The sequence below is a fragment of the Xylaria bambusicola genome (assembly GCF_022495145.1).
Source record: "Xylaria bambusicola strain CBS 139988 unplaced genomic scaffold F5B22scaffold_6, whole genome shotgun sequence".
NCBI lineage: Eukaryota > Fungi > Ascomycota > Sordariomycetes > Xylariales > Xylariaceae > Xylaria > Xylaria bambusicola.
The window spans coordinates 322,164-341,206 of record NW_025953559.1 but is presented as its reverse complement, the minus strand read 5'-3'; the positions used below and the strand labels follow the sequence as shown (position 1 = coordinate 341,206).

The window sequence follows — 19,043 nt, the reverse complement described above, 5'->3', positions numbered from 1 at the left end:
TAGTAAGTAGTAAAGAGTTGGCAAGTATTAACCAACTATGCTGTGGCAGGTAGATGAATTTCGGCAAGAGGGTGTTTGGTGTGCTATGAGCGCGTGGGTAGAGAAAGTCAAACAGTTCATTTATAATGAAGTCAAGAACATAGACTTTATATACTAGAATTCCGTGTAACTCTCCGGTCTATGAATATGGCGAAATCCTAAAACTGGTACTGTTGTAATTTAGGCATTCGTAGGCGCGAACATGTGTATAGGATTCCTCTTCTCTTGGGTATACCAGTGCTCCCATCGAGGTGACATTCTCTCTGACTGGATTTGAAACACAGCCATCATATCCAGATGCATTTCTCATTTTTGTGGCCTTGGTCTGGGAAATGGCCTGTATTAAGCGAAAACCGGTTTCTTGTGCGTGAGATTCGTGAGACTGACCGCAAGCGGACAAACCCCAAGAGAATCTACTGGTCTTTTTACGAAGTTTTGTCTTCGGATCATAAGTCACAAGCTAATGAAACTTAGTTGGTGGCAGCTCAATGTATATAAGCTACGGACGAAGTTGCACTGACAGCTGTGACAGTGGGCGGAGATTGTACACCACAGGAACTGAAGAATATAGCCGAGTTGACTTTATCGAGATTAGCACAGATACCGAGCATCTGGATACCAATGAAATAGTAGAATGCACATATTCCACTGGTGAATGACTCAATTTTCATATGACAGGGTGTAGTCTGTTTGGCTAATAACCGCAAGACCTCGGGATGTCGCCCTATTACCTGTCACGTTTCGGTCTAGAACAATCATCGAATGCAACAAGTCTGCATCATTAAAATGCAATCTAAGCTTTTGGGTTGCCTGTTTTTGGACAGTACTGGTGTAAAAACAATGGGATGGCTATGCTTAGAATTGAAGCCTCATGCTAGCCGCATACATAGCCATGCTCCGATGCATATAGCCCCATAAGCGGACGCAGTACTCTTGTCATCCGTCTTGCTCTACCTCGGGGTTTGCACTAGTTATAGAATGTTTAAAGGGTCAAACATGATGCCTTTTTCGCTGTGGATGGTTGATAATAGTTCATCATCCAATCCGAAACCCTGGATCCAAACAGAGCTCGCACGTGTACCACAACAGGGTTCGATGACACATCGTACAGGGCGAGGGTTCTCAAACGAAGAAGACCGAAGATTTCGGCGCCTGCCGAAATTAAAAGTGCAAGAAAAGGAGGCTGCCGGGGATTCATGGATAGAGAGAGAAGAGTGATGCTGCCTGGCGCCAGTACCCCAGCATTGGTTCGCGGACGACGATGTCTCCATTCTCGGAAACCTCCCTGCTTCGTTCATAACGACACACTGTCAGTTTACGAGCCGAAAAAAATTCAGTAGCATTCGGCTTGGGGGCCAAAACCAAAATTAATAACAACCCATCCATCGGTCTTGCTGAGCTTGATGGCGGGGATGCATCGAGGATCCTTGACCGAGTTGAGTAAATGAGCCATCTGGACCGGCCTTCCCCCAAAGAATTCATGCTATAAGATAAATCGCTGCCGTCTGGACTGCTACTTGTAAGTCGAAGTTGTAGACCTGCCGTATTATGTATGGGGCCGTATTTGTAAATCGAAATATAGCGGTATTGTTAGCGGGTCTGCGACTTTGATTGCGGTTAGTTTGCCGTGGGAAATAGTTCCTCTTATAGGTACCGTCTTCATCCAGGACTCTAATTGAGCCTCAAAGCCTTGAAAGCCAAAATTGACTTCGTAGGTTTGTGCACGTTGAGCCTCCAAGGCGAAACAGATCCCTAGTGCTTCTCAGCTAGAACTTAAGCCAGCATCGAAAGGGTGAGATATTACAGCTATCCTTGCAACCCGGGATCAAGCGCCTTTTTTTTTGTTGGTGCTTCTCTCTCAAGCTCAAAGGATTTGATGGAGAGACTACCATTCGCTAGAAAACTATTTCTTAGGTATCGGCTGTTCCTACGATAATAGTTAAGGATGTAATATTACGAAGGGCCATATCAGCATTGCGAAATTGCACGAGCAACAGCTTTGCTATTGGAAGACTGTTGATGATCCCGGCATGGAACCCTGAAGACGATTCGCCACTTGACCATAACTCGTCAATTTCGAATAGTACGGTAATTCATGAACTAGGATTTTGACAATTCCCTATGTTTCTCACTTTGCCTTCCTTCCGTAATTTTAACTCTCGTGGTAGTTTATTTTATTTCTCATTTCATAGTGTTCAACATTAGCATAGGGTAAAATCCACTGCGCAATAACATTTTAACGGTATCCGGTAACTTTGAACAAAAAGGGACCTTTCTGTTTTGTGTTTTGTAGCTCGTTGATAGGCTTACGTTGCCTATATAGCACGTTACAGATTAATATCTCGAGCCGAGAGGGTGGATCGTGAATATGTTGGTATAACGACTAATAGCACACCACAACTGGCCAACCGGGGTTCGGTGAAGAGGTTCCAAATTATGCGTGACTACGGCGCATGTCTTAACACCTTGGTAGAGCGCTATGATGTCCAGACTATGATACAGCCTTCCTCGATAACATTTTTGGCTCAAACACACTATATAGGTTGGGAGAAAGAATAATGTATGCACATGTTGATTTTCCGTATCACGGACCTTTGGTGTGAAGCTTTGGAAGTGATGAGGTCAATACTTTCACAGCGCTATATACTAATCCTGTCGATCAAAATGGCCTATATAGAGTCATTGGTCCAGTATCTTTCATCTTTCGAAAGAAGTTCGGTATCCTGTAGTGATTAAGACGAAGATCTCTCAATATACGTACATAAGTACTGTGACAACGCACACTCATAACATAGCCCAATATACCCACCTGGGCATAACACCTGGGATAGGGATTGGAGAGCATATTTGAATCCGAGTGGGCATTTCTGCAAATCTGGACTGTGTGTCAATTTCAAGAAGACAGTCGGTGAATTGGTTGGCTAGGACGAAGAAATTGCAGCATTGCTCGTTGTCGAATAGTTTCAAGTGTTGGAAGTGGAAGAATTAAGGGAAAGGGCCGGATTACGGCAACTCGCGGACGTCGGTACCGAAAGCGACATAAGAATACCTAAGTGATGAGCAGCGAGAGGTACCCCGGTACCGACATATGCATGTGGGTACTGTGAGTTGAAAGGATAGCACAATGGCTAGGTGCGACACAATGGGGTGCAGAGAGTGCTCGGACCACTGAAGCATGTACCGGCGCTTGAGACACTTGGGAATAAGTACCCGGCAGTACCTGGCCGTACCTCGAGGCATGCTAGCAATTCCAAATGTACCTGTAGCATTGATCAGATGCCCAGGTGAATTGCGTCAGTCAATGCTGGCTGAGCTGTCAGTTGCAGCCCAATCCTCTTCGATTTCTTCAACCCAGACTCGATCCAACAGCCCCAACGACGCATGTCTGCGCCGGCCTAGTGGAGGAGTTCTCGGTTCCTTCGGCAGAGGCTCGTGCTGTAGCGCACCGGATGTTGCTCCAGTACTTATCGCCACGACTCCAACTTTGACGCCGGCTCCCGTCTCGACACTGCTTCCCCTTGTGCTATTCTTCTCCATGATGTGTCTGGAATGCCAGCTATTGAAAGCACGAGAGCCGCCTCGCGGTGGACTACCCGCATAGTCCCCGTCTTCCTTGCTGCTGCCGTTGCCTATGCGACATACGTAGTCGTCGCTCGCGTCTGTTGTAAGCACTTACCCCCATTCAGTCGCCCATTGATATAACCATCCGCGCGTGATACTACACGTAAGATCCGCAGACACCATGGCGATTCCGGGTAGCCATTGTAGCGCGGTACTAACTAGGTGCTCTACTCACAGTGAATTACCTCCTTCGCTCTCTCCACGAGGATGGGACCGCCGTCGCTCTTCTCGTCCTTTACTTCGTCTTCTTCGTATTGATGATCGCTACCTATGCCCGAACCCTCTATAGTGCGAACTTCAACCCAGGTGTCGTCCCTCTCGGCCCACGGGCTGCCAGTCAGCAAGGGACTAAAGACGGAAGGTGGGTGAGACGGCCGTATGGAGCACACGATATCGAGGGACGGGCCTATGAGGCCGGGCCTGATGAAGATCCCGACAGCCCTGGACTTGAGCGCTTCTATTCTCGGGACGCGTTTGTATGCGAGAATGACGGTCGCCCGAAATGGTGCTCTGAATGCTGTAATTGGAAACAAGATCGTGTCCATCATAGCCGCGAAATTGGTCGATGCGTTTATCGCATGGACCACTACTGCCCCTGGGCTGGTGGCATGATTGCGGAAAGTTGTAGGTTTGCCATTGCTGTTCGCTGGCCTTCACATCGCTGACTGTGTATCCTATGTATAGCGTTCAAATTCTTTGTACAGTTTACTACATATACATCGCTATTTTGCGCTGTGGTCTTGGGCGCAACCGCCTACGCGCTTCGTCGGCAGGTCCAGCAGGGTGCATCTCCCGATCCTTTTCTTCTAGCTGCTATAGTGATAGCCGCCTTCTTTGGGCTATTTGCCTTCCTCATGACTGTGACCTCGATCCGATATCTTCTCCAAAACATGACGAATGTCGATATTCTGTCATACCGCCATAAAGTCTATCAATTGGCTGTACGCGTTCCTCGTGGGACGAGGTCGGATCAATTCGGCACGATCGAGTATCCCTTGAGGAAACTAGACAATGGCCCGACCTACAGGAAAGAAGCGAATCGACGTTTGAAGCCCAACGGTCGTGTACCTGAAGACCGAGGAGACACCCCTCACGCAAGTTCTCGGGATGATCTAGCAACACGGACCTTTGCAATCCTTGAGACAAGACCTGGCGAAAACCCATGGGACCTGGGACCTTGGAGGAATTGGCAAGCGGTAATGGGTACGAATCCCTTGGATTGGGTGCTCCCCATTCGCCATTCGCCTTGCGCCAATCACGAAAATCCTGAAAGCCTTTATAGTATGGACCGCATCCTCAATAAGCTTCGGGCCCGGTACGGTCTTCCTGCTGGCCCCCCGTCTGACGAGAGTACGCTTGTAGAGATGAGAAATTTGCGGAGTTAATTGCGGGTGCATAGTAGTGGCGCCAATGATACCCCTATATTTGGTGTTGTGACCAATCAGAGTGCTTAGGAACATTTTAAGTACTGTACATATACCTAACTTATATACTTTTATTTATTCTCCGTTTGGAATGCATGTTTATACTAGTCGATATCATGGTTAATTTGTCTTGGCCACCTTACTGATTCAAAGTCATCTTTTGTACTGCTAGGAGCTTCAGAAATACCCTTATCACTGACGAAGCAGAAATTTCTATCCATGTTGGTTGAAATTACTATGACTGTCATAGAAAGTTGAGTGTCAGGGGTATAAGTAAGAACGAGCGATCGGCTTATTGAAGTCACTGGCTTAAGAAATAATCAATTGACTGTCGGATCCTTATATACAGATATCCAAGCGATCAGCACCCAAATGTAGTAAACATCCCATTTAACGACCTCTGGAGCATATATCACGACACGGGGGCTAAGCCATATGTGGTTTCATGAAAATATCTGTCGTATGAGAGTCCTATTGGAGTGATGGATAACATGTTTCGATTATAAGTCAGAAGTATTGGATTTGATCCCAATTTGCTCAGGAACTGTCGGCTTCGCAATCGCTACATTTCGGGTGTTGGCAATTTGTGCAACATGCTCCGTCTTCACCTGTCGTATTCGTATACGCGAATTTCCCCTTCTCGTGACATTCTGAACAAGTGTACTCGACGTCTGTGTGGTAAACCTCGTCGTCTTCTATAACATTGTCGGGTTCGGGAGACGGAGAAGGTGTTCGATCAGGCCTAGCCCCTAAATTAGGATTGGGCCCATTTACCAGGGTAGTGCCTTACATTATAAAGATAAGTTGAGCAAGAGAACAGGTACTCAACGGCTTCTCGAGTTGAAAATCAAACAATTGTTATAGCAAGGGGAGCAGTACTTTTGTTGTTGTGATCGTAGGTTTCTGATGGTGAACAATACCTGAAACTGCAGTATAATAATCCAGAATCTTCAAGAGGCCTTCCAAATTTCTTTATCTTTATATACTTGGAGCTTCATCTCTCCTTTTTCCATATACCACCCAAGGCAATCACTGCATAAGTCGGAAACGCCGCTATGAGAATCTCATAGTCATCAAGCCTCTTGATCGGTCATGCCTACTAGTGCCAACACTCTCTTGCTGCAGAGCCGCATCCTAAGCACAATCCATGGCCCGGTCTGAACCGAGCCTTCAACCACGAATAATCCGGATTACGGGGGTCAAAAGGGGGAATGTCACTACGGTGGTAGCCTTGGGGCCTCAACATCCATCTTAGACTTGTTCTTGCAGCCAACATAAGATGATAGGCGGCATTTCAAGGACGTTTTGCCATAAATTGCCATAAATGATAGGCCGTAGTAGCAGATCGATTACTGGACAATTCTATTACATGGATTCACCATGGCCGGGACCGAGTTCTGAAAGACTTCGACACGGGCAGCCCGTAGATTAGCAAAAGATACGACCATACCGTGTCTCATTTTCTAGAATGCATTGTGATGCCGTCAATGGCGGCCAATTATCTCAGAGAGGAAAACTAGCGTCCCTTTCTATCGGGATCGAACTTTGACACAAGAGGAAGGCCGTTGCAAAAATTCAGTTAACGTGCATGAAAGGGGCGAATCCAAGGAAGGTATCGTCATGCCCAACTCCAGAGTTACACTACAAACGGTTGGCCGAGTTACACCGCTCTAACGACAAATCATCACTCTGTGCCAGAGCTTTGAGTAAGTAGAAAAGGCGGAGAGCCGAGTTAGATGGAATCCTCGAGCCTTCAAACAGACATACAATCGGAACCCTGTACTCGAGACTCATAGTGTTAACCCCAAAGGTGGAGATGACATGGACGTGAGCCGCTCGTTGGTGATAATGAGAACAACTCATATTATCTTGTAAAGAGAATAATACGCCCAATTTCTCTGCTCATACAGTTGTTTATTCAATCCCATAGACACAAAGGGTAAGTACATCTTGGATTCTGCAATCCATCAACCTAGTCCCGCTCAAAAAGAGATCAGCTAGAACCTGGCGCTATATCCGCCACGAGATGCGGCTCGTAACGTAGTGCTGACCTACTGGGTGCAGTAATTGATGGTAACCGGCGCACGGCCAGATCTAAAATAGGTAGACCGAAGTCAAGATGGTAGCTAGGACTTACTTGCTAAATATGCGCAAAAGCACCACATCGAGAATTCAGCAAAAGTTCTCACAGCTACGAGCTACCAGAGATATTTTGAATCATATTATGGCTTGATTTCATTGTCTCAACAAGACATTGGAACAGAGGCATTAATGTAGCCTATTGTTTAGAACAAGGTCACTTAAAATCAGGTAATCCAGTGATCAAGCTGGAAAAGTGCCCCTAACTCAACTCCCGGATATGTCTCAAACCTGACAGAAAGGGATTCCTTTGATTAGGCGGAGCCCTAAAGAAATATCGCTTTTAGAATTTCATCCCGGAGCTTACGGGGGAACCGAGAATGATGATGGCAGCTTCTCTCCCTGACACTGAACCAACATGCCCCTTTGATTATTTCCGGAAGCCACTGCCAGAATAGGCAAACTGGAGGGCATTCTAGAAATCTATGTGTACATTATCAAGTAGTCTCACTTTCTTGGCAACGCTCTTGACTATGCAGGCTTGAGTGCATACACCGTGAGCTAGAAGGATTAGCCAAAACCTTTGCGAACACCCAAATCGTCGAAAACGCACTCTCGGTAGCCATTGAGTGAATCCAGACCTAGAGACATCTCTCGTTTTGAACATCACTATGAGATATTTGTCAGTTTTAGTATGAAATCAAGGCTGGTAAGAAGTACAGTAGAAGAATTGAGCTTGATTTCAGTGAAGAGAAGAAACGGAAAACTTCCTGTTTATTGGTGGCTTTCGTTCGTCTGCGCCAAAGTATTCTCTGCTACTGCAGGCTACATTTTAGTGTTTCTTTTCCGTGGTAATCTAAGCATATACTCAACACAATTACATCGAAACGGTACAGTCGAGACGAAACCTCGTGCGACGGGTACTAATTTCTCCTAACAGGGTTTAATTTTGAGCCTCAAGCCCACTGTGAGGGTAGCACAGTTCTTGGATTCGCCAGAAGCAGTGGTAATCATGTTTTCTCTGAGGGAACCGCTGAGTGAGAGTGGATGAACGATGCAGAACGGACAAGCCGAGTCTGCAGGTGCGTTTGGATTCCGACTAGCTGACTCGAAGTAAGCAATTAATATATGTGCAACCGTATGTATAATCTAGCATAATTTACTGGTTCGAGAGGCTTCAGTCACCTGGATCAAGGGACGAGAAACGGGTTGTAGGCACACGAGGCGAGGCTAATCTTGGTGGGACCTACCTTCACAGGAGTTACGATGTCTAGTTCGTGGTACACTCAGCGTTGCTATTGGGGGCTGAAACAAGGCTCTCATGCTGGTGGTGCTGCCTACTTCGTACATCTGCTGGTCGTAGGAGGCACACGAGCACAGACTCAATAGTTCATCGGACCGAGGGATAATCTTTGCAGCTCAGACGCAGGGTACTTCTATCCTTCGGCAGATGCTACTGGTCAATCCGAACCTACGGATTCCGTATCATCAGCATGGCGTTACACTTTCGAGGGGGGTTTGATTGTTTCCTGTCGATCCGTGCTGGCAACGCTTATCATTTACTGGCCGGATAGTTGGCATGGCATGCTGGTCAAAGCTGACATGCTTCTTGACCGACACAACGTCTGAACCTGGTTTCTACTTGGAATGCCAAAGATGACGACACAGCATTGTACGGGATAGTATGTAGATAGCTAAGTACCGGAGAGGCTATGTATGTATGTACATAGTATCTATCTGTCAGGCAGAGACGTAGTAATGAGGAAGTGGTGCAGAAGACGAATGAGGATAGTCGCCCGATAACATCCCTATAGAGCTCGAACGACGAGCGGACGTAACTACTCAAATCCATCATTTGCAGCTTTGTTCTTCATGGGTAGGTATTGAGTGAGGTCTTGCCTGACCAGTCGTCTTAAGTAAGCTATCATCATCATGCAGTGGACAATGCACAATGTTTCGGCCTAGGTACAGTACCTAGGTACCTAATGCGTCTCTTCGCTCCGATTAGTGTATATTGCGGATAAGCGCCAGCTGCCTGATAGGCTGTTGAGCTTATGTATTTACTGAAAGTGATTAATAGTCGGCCTCCAATTAACATTGAAGACACCTACTACCTAGGCATGTACCTATGTACCGGTAGATTGGAAGTACCATGCAACGTAACAACCCGTCTAGGGGCACTGTGTACCACGGCCATCTCAAGCAATGAAGCGGCCCTCCAAGTTCCCTTTCTCACCTCACCTGGCACTTTCATATCTTCTGGTAGGCCGGCGTAGAGATAATTCCCTCTTAACCTTAACCCAGCAATGCTTTAATCAACTGCCATCTTACGAAATACCTGCTATTACCTCTTCTCGTGGATCGCTACGCCGCTCTCCCGTCTTTTGAATGCTGCGAGTCATATTTCATCATGAAGGCTTAAAAGCGAAGGCTTGGATTTCACCAGCCAGCCTTACTGCACCTTGGATGACTTGCATTCTATCCACCGCAATAACCGCCTGATTGCACTTGTTATGTCAATCACATGACTGTTTCTGCGCTATCCAATCAGTCGTGGGCAGTTTGACTGTCAACATGTCTTCACCATCTCCTGGCTTCCAAGTCTCCTCTCCCGAGCACGGGATTGGACGCCGCAAATCGCAGTTTACCCATCGTCAACTTAGTCTCCTGGCTTCGTTCTCGCCGTCGTCACCTCTACGCGTTATTGCTCATGTTGACCTTGATGCGTTCTATGCCCAGTGTGGTATGTATTGAACTCTTCTTATATTCGTGCTTTTCCCACTCGGCTGTCCGCCCAGTATCATCAGCTTGGGTTACGTTTTAGCATGTTGTCCGGCTCGACATGAGTACCATTCAGCTAACATGATCTCTATGGCTGCAGAGATGGTGCGTCTAGGCATTGATGAGGAACAGCCCTTAGCGGTTCAGCAATGGTACTGGCCAAAGCCCAACCCTCACACACCCCCGTTCCCGATCTTCCCGTGTCAGACCTGCTATCCACTTCATGCTTTGATCCAATACGATGTAGCCCTACTAATCAAGGCAACTCTTTTAGGCAAGGATTAATAGCCATCAACTATTCAGCGCGTAAGTTTGGTATTGGTCGTCATTGCACCGTGACGGAGGCGAAGAAGCTTTGCCCAAATCTAGTAGCTCAGCATGTTGCTACGTGGAAGGAAGGGGAAGAAACCTGGGCATATCATGACGATGCTGCATCTCATATTGCGACTCACAAAGTCTCGTTAGACCCATACAGACTTCAGTCGAGGCAGATCCTAGCCTTGATCAAGCAATGTCTGCCGGCCAACAAACAAAAAGTTGAGAAAGCAAGCATAGACGAGGTTTTCATCGATTTGTCTGCTCAGGTCCATTCCATACTACTTCAGAGGTTCCCTGAGCTGACCGGCCCACCCCCTTACGACGATCCAACCGAGAAACTACCACTTCCCCCAATTACTGCCCTGGACTGGAAAGCCGACGTATTGGTGGACCTTGATGATGCCGAGGCCGAAGTTGATGATCCTGATTGGGATGACGTGGCCATCCTGATCGGATCTGAAATCATTAGGGACATCCGAGCTGAAATCCGAAAAAGATTGCACTACACTTGCTCTGCTGGAGTAGCGGGTAATAAAATGTTAAGTAAGTTGGGCTCTGGCCACAGGAAGCCCAACCAACAAACCGTTATCCGCAATAGGGCTATCCAGCGGTTCCTATCAGACATGAAGTTTACTAAGATTCGGAACCTTGGTGGAAAGCTTGGCGATCAGGTCAAGTCGACGTTCAATACTGAGTCTATCAAAGACATGCTTGAAGTCCCAGTTGACCAGCTCAAGCTCAAGCTTGGTGACGACACAGGTCTCTGGTTTTACGATACGATCCGGGGGATTGACTTGAGTGAAGTAACTTCACGAACGCAGATTAAGTCTATGCTATCCGCCAAGTCGTTTCAGCCGAGTATCAATAAAATGGAACAGGCATCCAAGTGGCTCCGGATATTTGCAGCCGACATATTCTCCCGCCTAATCGAGGAGGGGGTTCTCGAGAATAGACGCCGACCGAAGACAATCCACTTGCATCACCGGTCTGCAGGCCAGACCCGCTCAAAGTCGAGCGGCATTCCACAGGGCAAAGCCCTCGAAGAAGCCATTCTGTTTGACCTTGCTAAAAATATGATGAGCCAAATCGCTAGCGAGGGCAGGGTATGGCCCTGCACAAATCTCAGCCTAAGCGTTGGTGGCTTCGAAGATGGCATTACTGGAAATATGGGAATCGGTAGTTTTCTGCTCAAGGGCGATGAAGCACGGATATCGAAGGTAACATCGTGTGATTCTCCACTTGATCTATCTTCGCATGAACCGCAAGAGAAGAAACGACGCCTCGAAAGTCCTGGAATACAACGCTTCTTCCCTAAGAAGGACCTATCGGCTGGGGAGGACCAAACGGACTCTACGGAGTTGGACTATACACATGGAGATGTGGAACGTCGGGTGAGTGGCTCGCGCAGCCGTCAACTATCAATCACCGATTACATGTGCTCGCGATGCAATGCAGTATTCGAAAGCGCCGAAGCATTGCAGAGCCATAATGATTGGCATCTGGCCAAGGACCTCCATGACGAAGAACGTGGCAGGTCAACATTCGCTAGCAGTAAGCGTATTGTCCCACGCAGTGAAAAGAATGCCACTCAGGCGCCTCGTAAGAAACACTCCGGGGGCGGCGCCGGCGGTAAGAGATTGGAGCAGGGGCAGAGTAAGTTGAAGTTCGGATAGCAGTACACTTGAGTTGGTTCACATGCACAACCATTCACTCGGTAGGCCGGCCCACGCGCATTCGCTCGACTCGCTCGGGAGTCACTTCCGCTGAAACACGAGGACATCTACAGTATTTGGGGAGTGGGCAAGGCTGTGGCGCAACAGCGCCGGTTTCGTCCTCGCAAATTACAGAATCGGTACAAGGTCAAGCCTGTATTCGAATGTGACCCAACGAAGCCTGAAGGTAGCCTAGAGCCGGCGCTGCGAGTGGTTGTGGCCGCTCAGATGATGCGACTGATGCCACATCTAGTCTTATAGTGCTCGCCAGGAAACCTTCGGTGACAATCTGTATGAAGTCCGGGTCGCGGGATTATCAGCATTATGTTCGGTCCGTGATCGCAGCACCAAGGAGTTCTCTCCGATGGGTTACTCTGCACAGACCCAGCCAATAAGATGGAGCGGCACCTACAGCGAGGAGTCGTTCGCACATACAACCAGAGTAGCGAAAGACCGGAAGCAGACACGGCATAGATAGGGAGTTGTTACATGTCTGAGGTGCATGGCGAGATGCCTCACACGTACCCTATCCCTTGCAGGGAGGTTCTACAGTAAGCCATGAATAAATAATGGGTTGCGTACATATGCCTGTGCCGTATGAGGTCGCCTCCTCATCTTCCAAGATACCACCTAATGTAGATGGAGCCGAGATGAGCTACTCGAAAATGGCCTTGTCCTGTATGCGATGGCCCGCTCATCTCTTGTCGTTGGTTAGGTAACGTGTGCAGCAACTCCTGCAACTCCTACAAGTCCTATACAATTGGACGCTGGCTGCTATGTGAGGCCTATACACAACAACGTCTTTCGTAGGCGTAGGCACCTCCTTACCGCCTCGTTTAGAGGTAGGTAGGTATGTAAGCACGAGATATATCTCCTGCTGTAATAGCATATGCCAGGTTGCAGAGGCAATGGGCAAGCTTGCCGAGGATTGATTGGCTCCGCAGCCTTGGGCATCCAAAAGTGGAATCCAGCTTCAAGCGTGAAGATGTTAGGCCCTAGCGCATTGATACCCAACCCAATGCTTACCTGCCTACTGACCGACCTCTGTGAAGCAGGCAATCCACCGTTCCGCCTTGCCAGCAACCAACATCATTCTGTATCCTCTACCGGCTTGCGTTTCCCATAGTGCCATCCACATCGGGACTCGAAGCCAAAGTTCCCATACTCCGTCCCCGTCGTGACTCTATCTATCCTCCTAAGGCAGAGTGAGTGTGCGTCAGATACAATGCGCCTAGTTGGCTATATTTCTACCCCTTGTATGGCCTCACCTAGTGATATTCCTATTCTGCTCATTCTGGGACCACGAGGCTGGGACCACGTCGCGCTCTCCATCGCTGCCAAAGTAAAAAACGTCATAAGCCTAGAATTTGCGTCTTGAGGAAATGTCAATATGTGATTGCACTCCCTATTCGCTCGCCCTATGTGCCGCCTATGCAAGTCGCTTTTCAATAAAGCAGACTGAACAACATGTTAGGGCCTTTCGGGACAGTCCCAGGCCCAGTCCATGTTCACGCTCAGTCACAGGTGATCGAACAGCAAATGACAAGCAAGTGGAGCAATGAACTTGCCAGTGAAGCAATGCCGCTTGTAAACTTCTCATCTAGTGGACCGGTGGCTATCAGATAACTGGGGGATCTTGCAAATGTGAGACGTTGTGAGCAGACTGGCAGGAGATGGTCGGATTTGTCGTATAAGAAGCCCTTTGCTTCCTCTTGTCGCACCCAGGTCTTCAAGCGCATTCTTGTCGCTCTCGCTTGACACATTCTCATCTATTCTCAGCTAGCGCAACAGTCCAAGAAACCAAAAGCTAACCAGTATCGAAGAGTGAGGTGCCAACCTAGACCTAGACTACGAAGCGTAGTCGTTCTGCTTTCCACTTCCTTCACCGACGGGCACACCACACTCAAATAAAACGAACCAAGTTTCCAGTCATATATGACGAAGTACTCTCATCGACTTCCCCTTGAAGCAAAAGGGCCCAGATCATTCAACTGGGCTGTGTGTATTCCATCTCCAACAGAGACAGGTCATGCTCGTAAGAGGCATCTGTGTGCTCGATTTCCAAGCAGAAAAGCAAGACTTAAGATTGGGAGACGACGTCGGTGCGCCTCCGAGAAGGGGAACATTCACTTCTATTGCTGCAGCGCTTTACCAGCCACAGTCCCGGCTACCCGTTTTTCGTACTGTGAAAGTCTCTCTCCAGCCACAATCTCACGTGGATTAGGTACCTAAGCCGCCACCAGAGATCGCTTCCCTTTTTTGCCCAACCCTCGTTTCTCCTACATAGAGCACTGTCCAATACAGCTGAAAATATCGCCTTTTTGGAGTGTCGTTGATTCCTGACACGACCGATAAACTGTGTGGGTCTATTTATCTTCAGTCTCTTCCTCTTAGATTGCTGCAAGGAAGTGCCTGCAGCACTCAGACGGCCCTGTCCAAGGCACCGAGAGGCCACCTCTAGGTACTAGGTCTGTACTATAAGGGCACCTACGTACAGTACGTACAGTACGCTGAGTACAGTACGAGCCAACTCGCAGCTTATTTCCAAATTCCGGCTCTACATAGCAGCCTGACCAGATACCTAGGCCCTGTTCAGGTACCACTGCCATCGCTGGTGCTGCCCACCACCGCTGCTTTGTCTTCCATCTTGACCCATCAAGCAACTGTGTCTACCCAATTTAAGCCAGTATTCAGCATCGTACAGGCTTTGTTCTGTGTTCATCTCTGCCGGACACCACTTCTTCTTCTTCTGCTGCTGCTGCTGCTGCTGCTTCTCTTCGTTCTGCTTTTGTCTCCTGGTCGTCTGTCAGGGGTCAGTTCGATCGGCCGCCATCTCGAATTGCCCCTCGCATGTCCTCCAGCCAGTCAAATAGTCCCACGCACACATCTGTTAGAGTGATACTACTGCCCCACCATCTTGGCGCACACTGTCCCCTCGTCATTGGACTTCTGGCCTCGAAGAGAGAAGAAGCCTTGGAATCTCACCTGACTGTGAGAGAAGGGGCTGGACTGCACCCGTGGCCACTCTTTCCTTGTGTCTCAGAGGACAGAGGACGAGATACAGAACAGCGAGACAACTGAACCGACACCACCAATATCACTACCCTCCTGCGTACCGACATCGTATCACCATCACCCAGCAGGACGATACCACTTGTCGGCTGGCGTTTGTCTGGTCGTGCGACAAAACACTCTGTCACTGTTGCCACTCGCTCGCTTATAACGATAAACGCCCCTCCTATCTGCCAGCACGCGACGATCCTCGATCCCAGTCCGACCCTCTGGGTGGCGTAACTCTCTGCCTTGTCTGCCGTTCTTGCGCTCGCTACTACCGCTGGTCATTACCTACCTCGGCGTCTACTTAGCTAGGCACCCTCATATAGTATACCTCTGTATATTCACACTGTTTTTACACATACCAGCCTGCCAGCCTGTTTCTAGACAGTGTGCTAGAACTGTCCAGGAGTGGGTGCGACTCTGACTCTGACTCTGCCTGCCTGCCTCTCTCTCTCTTGCTGTGGACCCCAGCTTGACCGACCCACATCATCCAACTGCCCACCGCCTCTGCCAATCCAGGCGGCCTGTCACCACCACCACCGCTACAGCACCGTACCCTCTCTACTGTACACCACTACCAACTGCCACCTAACCAATCAGTCAGCCAGCAAGCCTGGTCCCAGCCCAACCCCCAAGCCCTTTTCTCCCCTCCGCCGCCCACTCTCCCTCGTGGCTCTCAGGTCTCCTCTCCCTCTCTTCATTTCTTCATTTCGTCCTCTAGCGCTGTACCCTCTGTCGACCCGGATCTTTCTTAATCTCTTTGCTTTTATTCTTCTTCTCTAATACCGGTCGACGTCGGACAGCTCACGATTCCCCACTACGACATGGCTCGCAGACCTCCCGCCTCCGGCAGTAGCGTTCTGCCCCAACAGACTCGTCAGAACGAATACTTCGTACCTAGAGACGGCATAGACCGCGAGGTCATCACCGCCGACATCTGCCGCTATCTCGGTAACGATGCGCTAGTACGACCGGGAAACTACGAGGCATGTTATAACACACCCGGGGAGAATATTTCTTTCTATTCTTTCTACTTATTCTGACTTGGACTTTCTGTAGAACCCCGAGAATGGACAGATTATACAAGGGTACTTCATCAACGCATACCGTAATCTGACATCAGTGAGTTGCTATCCCCTACCGGATCAAAGTAATGCGCCGGACATTTACTGACACAACTGCATTCGTAGGCAATGATCCAAGATTTAAAGGCGGATTCCGCCCGGTGGGATCAAGAAAGGCGGCAGCAGTCGGCAAATCGCAGTAATGCCGGCGGAGGTACTATTGCCTCGAACGGCGTGTATATCAGATCCTCTAACACACCTCCAGTCCAGTATCGCAATTCAGATATACATCAGTTGAGACAGCACTATGGCCCAACGGACAATTCTTATTCTGGAAATCCTGGTAGCGACCCGTATGACAATGGTCCTAGGTATCCAGGAAGTGGTACCGGCCCTTATAATGGAGCCGCCAGTTCATATCCGCAATATGCAGCAACACAGGGTGGGTATACTCAACAAGGCTACACTGCCAATACGGCTCAGTTTCAGGCGCCACCAGGAAACGTGGCTCCCTACACAGCATCTCCAGGATACGTACAGACCGCCCAGGATCCCCCGTACAATATCGTCGGAGCAAATCTTCGTGCAGGTACACAAACCCAGGCAGATCCTTATGTCAATGATCCTTATGGAGGGCCCAGAGACCCAAGAGGTGATCCCAGGGACCAAAGAATACCCGTGACTAGTACTATGGCACCCGCCAGGACTACTTATCCAACAGCAGGGCCCCCATCTAACCAAGCATTTGGCACCGGACAAAACACGAGTTATTACCCTCAAAGTGCACCATCAACCAGTGCACCCTACTCCCCAGCAGTGCAGCCTGGGGACCCATTCTACGGACGTGGTGCGTACACCAGAGGTTTTTAACTCCCAACAGCTCGTTCTGATTATTTAGCATCTCCAGCAGGCACGTCCTCGTACAGTGCCGCGCCAGATCAACAGTATGAGAGCACCCCCGCCCATAAACGTACAGGATCAGCACAGAATGCTCAACTGCCTCCTAGTGGATCATCGCGACACCGTAGCGACCGGGAAAGCGTTGAGCGTCATGTTGAACGCAGAACCCACCGCCCCGGCCGGTAATTGATACCAGAATCATAGCCATGGAGTTCCGGATCGGATCTTTGCCTGCCCTGTGAGATTATTACTTGTTTCATACCCCAAGGAAAGGATCCAAAAACCAATCATGGTCGCCACCGGAGTTATCTATTGCCCAAAGGATAGACCTGGAATTCAGTAGAGAGATTACCTAATCTTTCAGAGTTGCAAGTTGCAACCTTAATTGAACGATGCTATTGGGCATTGTGATACTGGAAACAACTACTTTTCACCATTGGGCCATCTGATTGACGATTTACCGCACATGAATTTTCTTTTCTCCACATTGGATACGGCGCACTATCTGGAACGGGCCTCCTACGACATGTGCATTTGACTGGCCTTTCAACTTGTCATCGTAATTCATGGTGGTTCTCATGCGAAGGTTGGATACTGGTACCGGGCTGCCGGCCAATCTGCAGGGAAAAGAATATCTGTTTCATGATTAGCGTGGATTGATGCCGCGATCCCTCTGCTGTCCGGATCCGGCCCAAAACTGGGGGGTTCTTTACATACCTAGGATACCTAGGAAGTTTCTGGATCCATTACCGTCCACGGATGAACAGTTGGTGGGATTTTTTGGTATGATGTTATGCTAATAGACAGGGCGTGCGATCCGGACAGCGAGGTAACACTGGACGACGGCTTGTATATATATGCCAACCTCTGTGAAGGAGTTTCCCATATTACACATGCTTTTCCCTGGTATCTTATATTTTATCCGTGGATGTCATTTTTTTTTCCTTTTATCTATTCTCACCGACCACCTCACTGACAAGCAGGGTCACTGGATATCGGAGCGACCAACTACCCTAGGGCTGATTGATATTACTGGACGTTACGAATACTGCCGAGGAGACAACCCCTGGATCAAGCCACAATACATGGACTCTGCACAGTCATTTCCGGATCACCATGGATACCTTTACGGCCTGCCTCTAAAAGACCCAGCCGGGTTTTGGACATTTCGTGCAAAATTCTTGACACAACCTGTGTGACAACGGAGTTTGTAATCTTACTCAAACTCAGAGGCGTATCCTCCCACCCCGTTTTATCAAATATCCTCATTTCATTCTTCATTCTTCATTTTTTATGAATGAACAGGAGCAGGTTCACTCAATGGGCCTTAGTGTATTGCTACTCAAATACTACATGGAACGCCCTCCAGGTGGATGTCGGGTCTGTTATGAGCCTAGTCATCAAATCCTCCGCTTTCGTGAGAGTTCTACCCCACATCATTCGTGGCTCCAAGGAGAATATTGCGCTGTCGACTTTGCACGGACTACAAGACCGGAAACCTTCATACCCATGTTTAGCTAGTTACGTTCGGTTAATTCTTGCAACCTGGCTCAGCCGAATAAGTTGCATTGTTGGCCGGTATTCCAAACTCTCAGCTGGTTAGTCTAAGGTTCAATGATGCCGCTGAACCATAGCCATGGATTTTCTACGTCCATAGACGCGTTGCATTGATCCATGTTTGTGCATTTTCAGTTTCTTAACAATTCATCTATCCATCCATACGCATGTCAAGCCTTTGCGTTGTACCCTTCGCATTGGACTGGAGCTCTTACTGGTTACTTGGGACAATGTACACAGCGGGACCTAACGACAGAATTGGCAGGCTAAACAATCGGGTTCAGACTGAGAAGCATCAGCAGCGCTGCTTAAAGTCTCAGCAACAACCACATTTTTAGGGTTGTACGGAGGTTGTACAGATATCGGGGTGATGGCTGGCCAGCCATGTAAGAAATCGCGGTGATTAATGTATCTAAGGATTACATGAGGAGTTGAGGATGTTCTATCAAGTTGGGATGGGTCTAGAATTGGGTTTGACAGTGTGCTAGGTA

At 48.6% G+C, this 19,043-nt stretch overlaps 3 protein-coding genes across 3 annotated transcripts; all 3 read left to right on the top strand.

Moving 5' to 3' along the window:
* Positions 1-3,588: 3,588 nt before the first annotated feature.
* On the top strand, positions 3,589-5,045 carry F5B22DRAFT_643144 (DHHC palmitoyltransferase-domain-containing protein; the record flags this gene model as incomplete). The annotated part of the gene is made up of 3 exons (XM_047978219.1): positions 3,589-3,703; positions 3,838-4,284; positions 4,345-5,045. 3 exons carry the CDS (start codon positions 3,589-3,591, stop codon positions 5,043-5,045), a joined length of 1,263 nt encoding a protein of 420 aa, XP_047834138.1.
* A 4,543-nt stretch (positions 5,046-9,588) lies between these two features.
* On the top strand, positions 9,589-12,435 carry F5B22DRAFT_459846 (sister chromatid cohesion protein Eso1). The gene is made up of 4 exons (XM_047972051.1): positions 9,589-9,906; positions 10,045-10,096; positions 10,219-11,976; positions 12,049-12,435. The coding sequence occupies exons 1-3, from the start codon at positions 9,738-9,740 to the stop codon at positions 11,933-11,935; spliced, it is 1,938 nt and encodes a 645-aa protein (XP_047834137.1). The 5' UTR covers positions 9,589-9,737; the 3' UTR covers positions 11,936-11,976; positions 12,049-12,435.
* A 3,420-nt stretch (positions 12,436-15,855) lies between these two features.
* Positions 15,856-17,181, top strand: F5B22DRAFT_634055 (uncharacterized protein; the record flags this gene model as incomplete). The annotated part of the gene is made up of 4 exons (XM_047976928.1): positions 15,856-16,017; positions 16,091-16,153; positions 16,222-16,942; positions 16,976-17,181. 4 exons carry the CDS (start codon positions 15,856-15,858, stop codon positions 17,179-17,181), a joined length of 1,152 nt encoding a protein of 383 aa, XP_047834136.1.
* Positions 17,182-19,043: the final 1,862 nt, after the last annotated feature.

Coding starts and splice junctions, on each gene's coding strand:
- F5B22DRAFT_459846 (XM_047972051.1), top strand. CDS start 9,738: ATGTCTTCACCATCTCCTGGCTTCCAAGTCTCCTCTCCCGAGCACGGG. Junction 9,907..10,044: donor TGCGTTCTATGCCCAGTGTG/GTATGTATTGAA, acceptor CTATGGCTGCAG/AGATGGTGCGTCTAGGCATT. Junction 10,097..10,218: donor CCCTTAGCGGTTCAGCAATG/GTACTGGCCAAA, acceptor CAACTCTTTTAG/GCAAGGATTAATAGCCATCA.